At 45.7% G+C, this 9,875-nt stretch overlaps 1 protein-coding gene across 1 annotated transcript; it reads right to left on the minus strand.

The window, feature by feature from the left end:
* Window positions 1–2,151: 2,151 nt before the first annotated feature.
* LOC111146607 (tRNA methyltransferase 12 homolog) lies at window positions 2,152–6,908 on the minus strand. Its single transcript, XM_022502234.1, has 2 exons — window positions 5,436–6,908; window positions 2,152–2,436 (listed from the first exon to the last, which is right to left on the minus strand). Exon 1 carries the CDS (start codon window positions 6,859–6,861, stop codon window positions 5,470–5,472), a length of 1,392 nt encoding a protein of 463 aa, XP_022357942.1. The 5' UTR covers window positions 6,862–6,908; the 3' UTR covers window positions 2,152–2,436; window positions 5,436–5,469.
* Window positions 6,909–9,875: the final 2,967 nt, after the last annotated feature.

A 9,875-nucleotide genomic window follows, 5' to 3' on the forward strand; every position in this document is an offset into this window, starting at 1 on the left:
CCATCTTATGATGGACTGACTTGAAGGGCCTGGCGAAACTCAGCTTGTGACGGGCAACACTGGCGACAGGGTTACCTGATGTCCTAAGAGATGCTCAGACGCTACCTGGCATGCAAGAGCCATTTCTGGATGATACACGGTTCTCCACTGCTTATCGCCTGGCCTTGCTACAGATGTCTGCGTAGGACTACCTTGTGATTTTCCCATTGGGGCTCGCCATCAACTCCCCTGGCTCACAGATACTCGTACCACACAACCCCCTGGATTGAATGGCCCGTGAAATAAAGCTAATTACACCGCAGCTTATACCTGATTTAGAGCCTTTATGTGCCATGGATCCCAATGAAAACTGGCAGCCCTCTAAGTCACCTAGTATCTGAGTCAGAGCAGCATTCCCAAGTTCTGAATTCTCACAGAGAAGCAGAGAGAGGTTGGTGTGCTTCCTTGGTAGAGGAGTACTGATGACTGGGAGAGATGCAAAAACTTCTTTACTGCAAAGGGGCTATCTTAGCATTCAAGCAGACCAGCAGCCCTAAAAATACCACTATTGTAACAGGTTGCTGTTTATTAGTGATTATTTTCCATCTTTGGAGTGCAATACACTAGTTTTTTATCCGACCTAATTAGTATGATGCTACAGATATAGTAGGTTAGCGTGATACTCTGTGGGATGTTCTGGTGGTCTAGATCTCTTCAGACCATAATATGATGGGAGAGTGGAGTCCTACATGAATGCGAACTGCATCTTAGCCAGCTCTCGGGACCCAGGTCCATACATACCCTCATGGCTCCTGGTGGTACATGTTGGCTAGATCCTGAATTCCCTTTGACACATGGTCCGGCTGAAATTGTTGAAAGTAGACCCCAAAATGAGGAAAGGAGCTGTAGGCTGTAGCTACTTCATTGTGGTGTTGTGGAAATGTAGTCTTATTCATAAAGTTGTGTTACCTTTATTGGAGTTATGAAACTATGCATACGTATAGCTTTGATTTAAAAAAGTAAAATTCAATTACTAAAAGAGAAACTAGGACAGTCTGTCCACCTGTATCTACCTACCTAATGGTGTACGTGCAGCTTTACTGCATGGGCCATTCAATCCAGGAGACAATATGATACGTGTGGTGTCTGTGTGGGTATGCATGTGTGGTGTGTATGTCGTGTGTGTGTGTGTGTGTGTGTGTGTGTGTGGAGCAGCTATGGTATGTACCAAAATACAGTTTTAACTTCATATTCATTATTTTCTATTTGCCTTTGATTCAACCTTGACCTTTAAAAAGCCAGAGAGACAAATAGCTATTCTGTCAGTTTGTGGCCTCTCTGAAATTATGTGGTTGTTCATCAAGTAACCTGCCAGGTATTATCATATCGGATCAGAAAGATGCCATTCTATTTATTGTTAATATTTCTATATTCAGTTTATAATATAGGTAGGTATACTCAGCACAGCAGTGGTAAGAAATTCTTATGTGCTTTATATGTTGAAATTTCATGTCAGCTTAAGTACTTGTATGTATTTATTATTGCTAGAGTGAATTTCTTCAATGGTTGTGAAAGCTAGTAAATTTGTACATTAATTATTATAAACATCTAAATAGTTAAAAAAAAAAAAAAAGCTACACAAAACCCATGAACAAGCCCCCTCAAGGCACTGGACACAGGCAACAGACGACCACCCATGGGAGATGCGAACCCACAAGGCGAACCACTTACTCCATCTTACTGTCTGGAGAAAGTTTCTGGGCTGTGGCTTGAGGGGGAAGGCAGGGGGAGCCCAGCAGACTCCCAGAGGTGTGGAATGACCAGTCCCAGGAGCCCAGGAATGAGTCCCGAGAGTGGAACACTAAAGTGGAGAGAGCTACAGACAACTCTGGACATCTGCTGACCATTCTCCTAAAGCAGCAGCCAAGTAATGACCAGTACACACAACACACACAAGAGGAAACTACCAGAGGCCAAGAAAATGACCGGTTTTACGCCTGCCCAGTGAGAAGGAGCTGTACCCTGAGGCTGTTCAGAATAACATATATAGGGTTTCTCCTCACATGTGCTTGTCATGTGGGAGAAAAGTGAATTAAAAATGCTATTTATTAGTTTATCATCATTTTAAATTTATTTAAAATGCATATGTTATATTCCTATATCAACATATGCATATAATTTACTAAAATTATGAAGTTAATGAACCAAGCAACTCACAGTCGAGGGAGTTTAATAGAATTATCATTACTGGTTTTGAATCGCAACCTCTCCATCAAGTGAGTGCGTTACCCGGCAACTAATCCTGATGCTCACAAAGGAAGCCTTCAGCACCTGGACACATTCCTGGACTGAGGTAACAAACACTCCATGAGCTTCCTGATCCTTTCAGTCTTTTTTCCTTGGTTCCATTAGCTGCCTCTTCCTGAGCGGGCCAATCCAGCAAGTGCTCGGAGAAAACTGTAATGCAAACGGACACACTCAAGGTGGAGACAAGGCTTAAGGGACCCTTGTTTTCTTCCATCCACACGTAAGTCTGGCTCATTCTTTAATTCTCAGTTGAAGCATCCCTGCCCCCATCTTCCCACGCACACTCTCCACTGCCCCAACTCATATCCCCAGGCATGGACGGCTGCCTCCCCTGGGTGTGCCTGTAAAAACCCATTTGTCTCAGCACTTTGTACCACTGTGCCCATGTCACCAGAAGTGATCCTACTGTGGGCAGGACTCAGCTTAGTGTTTTGGGTTTTTTAAAAGATTTTTAAATCTTCACACCCAACATGGGACTTGAACTTACAACCCTGAGATCAGGAGTTGTGTAGCATATCTACTGAGCCAGCTAGGCGTCCGTCAGGACTCGGCTTCACTCTCCTCTGTCTCTGGCCCTCATCACAGAGAAAGGCCAATTAATCAGAGTGGCTTTTCAAAATAAGGACATTCTACTTTAACTACTAAAGCAAATGCACAGCAGTTCCTCACACCCAAACTGGGAGATGGTAGTTCACCTTCTATAAAGACTCCTGAATGAATGAAGTAGTCCCTGTGTGCCAGTCATGGTGGTGATAGTCCCTGTACGTTAACTCACTGAAAGCTAAAGAGTATCCTTCCGGAGATGTGAGTTGTTCACCCATATGTACAGATGGGGAAACTGAATCTTGAGAGGCTGCCTCGGGTCACGGACAAGGGAGAGAAGGCAGGAGGTGTATGAGTTGAACCTCAATTCTATGAACACAGAACCCACGTCAACCTTCTGGCATCCCTGAACCCTCAAGGCCTGATGTGTCTATTGCAGGGTGCACACATTCATTCCAATGTATCTGACTTCAGCAGCCTATCCATAGCTTGCGGCAGACAGGTGACTCCTCAGCCCCCGGACATGTGGCTCCCTGACTCACCTTCCTCACTGCTTCTCCCCTGCCTTCCTTCCTCCCCATATTGGCTCAAGTCCCAGCATCGCATTTCTAGTCTGAGGCTCAAAAGCTGCAGGCACACATGTGAGAAGAAACCCCATATGTAGAAGAGGAGATGATTAAGGCAAACAGGCAGGCTGCTCTGTGGGGTGGAAATGGAACAATCAAGCCCCCTTCCGTGGTGGGATCACATGATAGCTAACATTTCCTGGGGGCATACTTTGTACTAGACACTATTCTTTTTAATCCTTATAACAAACCCCATCTTCAACATATCTCTCACTGTTTCTTCTCTTCCAAATTGATCTAATGACAATGTCCAAACATTTTCTGAGCAAGCTTTTTGCATCTGCATTTTTTTTTTTCTCCTTCTACTAGCATCACCCTGACTCCACTTCCCAAGATATTACCCAGTTTTTAAGAATGAGTTCGGATACGACCTCTCTGAAGATGTCCCCATTCTCAGAACTTTCCTTCTCCACCTCCACACTTCTATGTCATGCTATTTCTTACATGGTACTTAATGTATTCCAAGTCTTTCAGTTTTTGTGTTATTTCTGCTGCTAGGTTGTGAGCTCCTCAGAGACTGGGCTGTATCTAACGCATCTGCAGTTCATATACACAACAGGCTCACCGATCCTGTCCTTCCTGACGCTGTTAAAAGCAAAGGGCAAGCAGCTCCAGCCCAACCCCAGCCAGCCAAATGTGACATACAATTGTACTCCCAATAAAGCCACACTTCCCTATGTTTCCTTCATCAAGAAAACAAGCCCGGATGGCTTCAAAGTGCACCAAAACAAAGCTCTGAAGTGCTTCTCAAAATTAGTCATCCCAAAGGTAAACAGTGATTCTCTGCAATTAGTCATTCCAGTGGTAAACAGTGGTGCTGGCAGACAGCCATAAAATAAGGTGAGGCTTGAAAAACTGCAGAAGATCTCACATTGTGTATAGCTCCTTATGTTGGCCCTGATGTCCACCAGAGAAAAAAATATGAAAAGGGAGCTTGAGCCCTGTTAAATGTAAGATTTTAATTTAAACTTTTAAAATAGGTAGCTTAGGGACGCCTGGGTGGCTCAGTCAAGCACCTGATTTTGGCTTGGGTCATGATCTCAGGGTTCCGGGATGGAGCCCAGCATTGGGCTCCCTGCTCAGAAGGGAGTCAGCTTCTCTCTCTGCTTCCCCTTCTCCCTCTCCCCTTCCCATCCCCCACCTCTCATGCTCACAGGCTCTCTCAAAATCTCTTAAAAACAAAACAAAACTAGCTTATTGTATAAACTTAAGGCTGGAAATCTAGTTTCCCCATAATTTAAAGCAGTCATTCTTAGCCTCTTTTCTACAACAAACCTAATGTATAAGACGTCTTCCCCAACACTCATTTAGAAATGCTAAAGGGAATGAAGTTAATAAAATAGAGTAATTCTTAACCTTTTCCTTCCCTAATCTGGTCAGCCTTCATAACAAAGCTGCACCATCTGAGTGCTTTGATTTGGGCTGTACTGCTTAGTCCCATCGATTTCGTATCTCAAGTCCATCCACTTCCCACTGCCAGTGTCCTAGTCCAAGCTACCTGGACTGTATCCTCCCTGGACAACCACAGAAGCCTCCTCCAAGGTCTCCCTGCTTCTAGCCTGGCCCCACTCGGGTCGGTGTTCCACACTGTAGCTGGAGTGATTTTGGAAACAGCACTATGTCTTTCACTCTAAAATAACCAATGCCCTGTGTACAACTGCTTATTAGACAATAGCCTATAAGACCATTCAAAAACACCCTCATTTTGCAAGTAAGGAAATCCAAGGCCAAAAGAATACTGGAACCACATACCAAGGAAAGACAGGACTGAGGTCAGAATTCACTGTACAGACCTCATTTCAGGGAGCCATACTGCTTCTCCCCGATATGCAGTTCATTCTCATTGTGATAATGGAAGACAAACAAGATGACTTGGACTGATCCAGAGCCTGCTTTCAGGGACATAAAATATTAAAGTAGGCGGCTGGGAGAAAAGAGAGTGAGAACCCCGCCTAAACTTATGTATTAAGGGTCACTCACATATTAGATCCTTGTGTCTCAGGATCCACCTTCTCTAGCCAACTAGAGGACAGGGGCGGCATTCCAAATCCAACACTATGTGATCCACGTGGGGAGCATAGGATTTCACTGGCTGGATGTGCAGGATTTGTGTCTTCCATGGTGTCCCGTGCACCTGCTGAAGAAGGGTGGCAAGACGAGTTTCTGCAGATTCCGCCCACCTCTGCCACTCTGGTTTGGTGGCTGCTGATAGCCTTTTCCCCCTAGAATCCCTGGGTGTTCCATTTGTACAATGGTTGGTGATCATTTGCTGAGGATAAGGCCAGTGTTCCTTCTCCATTTCACTGCTTCCTGGAGGCTGGCGGTTCTTGCCTGGGTAAGATTCCACATTTTGGTGGATATGCAAAATGCCCCCAGCATCCCGCCGCAGCACTTGGCAGGCAATGGGCCAGCCTTCTTCAGAACTGGGAATCAGCCCCAGGTTCACCCGGTCTGCAATGTTTGAGAGCTTCAGTTTTCTGTTATCCCCAAAGTGTATTTGGCACCGATCTGCCACTCCATTGATATCAAGGTTCTTTCTCAGCGCAGCTACAGCGTGGGGGTTCCACTCGCAGGCATGGACAAAGGCAGCGCCAGCATGGACGAGGAAGGGCAAGGTAAAATAACCAATCCCTGCATAGAGATCCACCAGCACTTCTCCAGCACAGGGCAGCGATGCCACTCGAAGCTTCTCAGAGATATTTCCGAAGGAGAACATGCACCGGGTCACGTCAAACTTATATTGGATCCCATTATCCACATGCTCTACCCAGCCTTGGTCGCCCAGCAGCAGAGTCACTGCTGGCGTTCGAGCGCCATCTGGGGATACCCGCCCTCGTTTGGCCACACGATGGACGCCAAGTGCCGACGCAACAGTCTCCCAGAGTTCTGGTTCCAGATGTTTCCATTGCTTGGCTTGGAAACAGTCCTCGCTCAGCAACAAGAGGTCGCCGTGTCGTTGCCAAGATCGGGGCAAATCGGTCTCCAACTCAGCTGACCACGTCACTCCCCGGCCCTCTACCCAGCGACTCACTTCAAGACACAGCCTTTGGGCCGGTGAACAACCCTGGGCCTTCTTTGAGCGAACAGGATCCAGGAGCTGCGTTACTCTACAGGTGCTGCCTGGAGCCACACAATCCCTCAGCTCGTGCAGGTGCTGCTCAGGGAGAGTCTTTCCCAGCACCGGCAGCGCCACCGTGCCATCCGGCATCTTTTCTACACGGTGCCGTCTGTCCAGGAGTTTCTGCTTCTCGAGATATTCCCTGTATCGCTGGGTAAACCGAGGCTCAGTCACAACCGCGACAACAGCCGCAGGCTTCCCACCTTCCCTTTCCATGTTGCTGCCCCCCACATCCTCTCGGATTCCCTCCGCGAGACTCCCTGAGACTCCACTCACCCGGCTCAGCATCCCCACCGCCGCTACAGGACGAGCGGCGCAGACGCCGCGGAACCGGTGTCGGAAGTGACGTCAAACGGGCAGGCCGGAACTAAATACTGAGGCCCTCGGTGACAGGTAGCGTCGCCGTTGCCGTGTGAAGCCGCTGCCGCCATCTTTGTTGTGGTTGACTCCGCTCTTGCAGCCGCCCAACAGAAGATTAACAATTACAAGGAGTTCTGTGGGCTTAAAGACGTCCAGTTAGTCGGTTTTCTCCAGAACCCTCGTGCATCTCTTCAGTTCTGCTCACGAATCCAAAAAGAGAAGTGCGCTTAGGAGGATGGGCTGAATTTGGAGAAAGGCCTCCCATAGTCTCAGGTGGCTCTCAGATCAATGTCAGTGGCCACAGCATTTGCTGCAAGAGTCATTCCCTCCTCATTCCCTTTTCTTGTTGAGATAGTCGTCACCGTCTCACTGTCCTGCAGTATCAAAAACCAAAAAAACAAACACAAAAACCCACACATGTTTGGAAGTCAGAAGGATCCGAGTAAATCGTATCACCTCTCAGAATCAGAATCGTCACCTGTAAAATGAGACTTACACTAACTTTCTCAGATGACTGCCATGATCAGAGATATTATATGTAAAACACTCTGAACAGTGGCTAGCGGAGGGTAGATACTCTAGACTTATAATGTGATAAGTTGAAGTGGTTAGATAGTAGGTATTTAATACCTGTTGAAATACTTTGATATAGCTAATGAGGACAAAGAAGAATTCCCCTACACCTAAATTCAAATAATCGAAAATAAGAGTTGGAAAGAAGTCCTCTTCTTTCTACTTACTTCTCACCATTCTACACAGCAGGACATTGAAACCCAGAAAGGTTAACATTCATTAAGTTCCCCAATTCAGGTCTCTATGGGAGGCACAAGGTTACAGCTAAAACAGTTTATTTCCTGACACCTATTCAGTCAATCAGAGTTGTTGTTGTTGTTGTTGTTGTTGTCAGTTTTGTCTCTATGTTTAAAATTGAGATTCCATGGAGAAAATATCAAGTGGGACAGGGTAGAAGACCCTTTTGGTGTCCCATATAGCTTTTTTATTTTATTTTATTTTATTTATTTATTTGACAGACAGGAGATCACAAGTAGGCAGAGAGAGAGAAAGGGGGAAGCAGGCTCCCAGCTAAGCAGAGAGCCCGATGTGGGGCTCGATGCCATGACCCTGAGATCATGACCTGAGCCAAAGGCAAAGGCCTAACCCACTGAGCCACCCAGGCGCCCTCCCATATAGCTTTGAGACTCACCATTCCTGTATATGCCAATCCAATGACTTCTAACTGAAAGCACTTAGGAGTCTGCCTGATGGCTTTCTCTGCTCACCAGAATTGGCTTAGCATATGTCCAGGGAAGGCCAGAAATGCTGGGGAATTACTGCCCACCCATCCCCCACCTCTTGAGAGCACTCCTCAACCAGCAACTGATGGAAGTTGGTGAATAAATTTTCCAGCTTATGCACACCTTAGTTAGAATACTTCTAAGGTATGTTCTCTACTGTCTCCCAGTGTTCTCTTAGGACTTCAGTTTTTCAGTAAATACTGAAATAGACATAGACATGCCTGTCTATGCCAGGCATATTCAATTTCTCTTTCCTCTTTTTCCCGGATTATTTCCATCAGTATAGAAACACACTGCCACTTTCCATCTTTAATAACCTTTCTGGATTCTTTACTTCTACTGATACTTTCAAGTTCGTATTTTCCACCACTCCATATCTCCCACTCCCAACTCCAATACCATTTGTGTCTTTAATATCTCAATTTGGTGTCTGATAGGTGACTCATATTTAATAATTGTAAAACAGATTTCTTTCCACCACTGATCCCATGTATATAATAGTACCATGTTATGCAGCATCCACTCATTTACTCAAGCACACTGTTCAGAAACTATGTCTAATCACCTCCCGCCTCCCACATTTTCCTCAACTTCCTATAGGTATTTGATGATTAACGGTCAGGTGTTTACATACTCTATATGCTCCATATACTTTTATAATCCAAAGTATATACCATATTAGTCTACCTCTTTTGATCTCCCTAGCCACCTTCTGGGACATAGTTTACTACAGCTGCCTTCTCACTGGTTTCTCCTTTAAGACTCTTACCTTCATTTTTTTTTTCTCTACATACCAACTAGGATGAGAATTTTTAAAACATTTCGATCCTATCTCTCCCTACTGAAACAGTTTCTGCCTACCCATTGTTCAAAGAGTAAGCTCCTGGCCCACCAGACTATGCATGATCTGGATCCTAAAACTCAGCCCGAGATGGAAAGTAGGCCAAGCCTTTTCTCATGCTTTTACCTTTGTACTCGCCATTCCCTTTGTCTGAAATGCCCTTCCCTCTGAGGATGGAATGGCTGGGGGATTTGTCTGAAGGTCGTCTTCTGGTGGGGCCCTCATTCAATTCATCACTTTCCCCTCCACTGTTAGGTCTACTTAATACTGTTTGTTAGTTTTGGGGTGCTTGTGTGTCTCAGGTGTTAAGTCTCTGACTTGGGCTCTGGTCATGATCTCAAACAAACAACAATGACAATAATAAAGAAGTTTGTAGATGACCCTTGAGTTCCAACTCAGAAGAGGATGATTGCTTAGTAAAGGAGAAGTAGGTCAGGGAACTTAACTGCAGAGGAGAGGAGAGGGTGGGCAACCGCCTCTCCTGAAGTGGTCAGGATTATTTAATTCCATATGAATTTTAGTCAAGAGCCCCCAACTGGAGATGAGTTTGTTAGTACCACTTCTTGATGCCAAACCAAGGGACGGTTCACTCCCCTCTCTTGTGAGAGATGGTATTCAATGCTTTACCCTCCAGCAGCTTTCACATAGGAAGGAGCTTCTGAACGGTGTTGGGCTGGCTGTAAACACAAGAGCTTGCCTCCATGGCTTGAGAGATCTTGGAGCCTAGAAATAAAGAGGAATCACTGCTTTCAGTTTCTTAGTTATCCCTTCCATCCGTTCTTCCCTCTGCTTACTGCACCTGAAAT

This window comes from Enhydra lutris, unplaced genomic scaffold (assembly GCF_002288905.1).
Source record: "Enhydra lutris kenyoni isolate GAN:26980312 unplaced genomic scaffold, ASM228890v2 scaffoldscaffold14, whole genome shotgun sequence".
NCBI classification, from domain to species: Eukaryota; Metazoa; Chordata; class Mammalia; order Carnivora; family Mustelidae; genus Enhydra; species Enhydra lutris.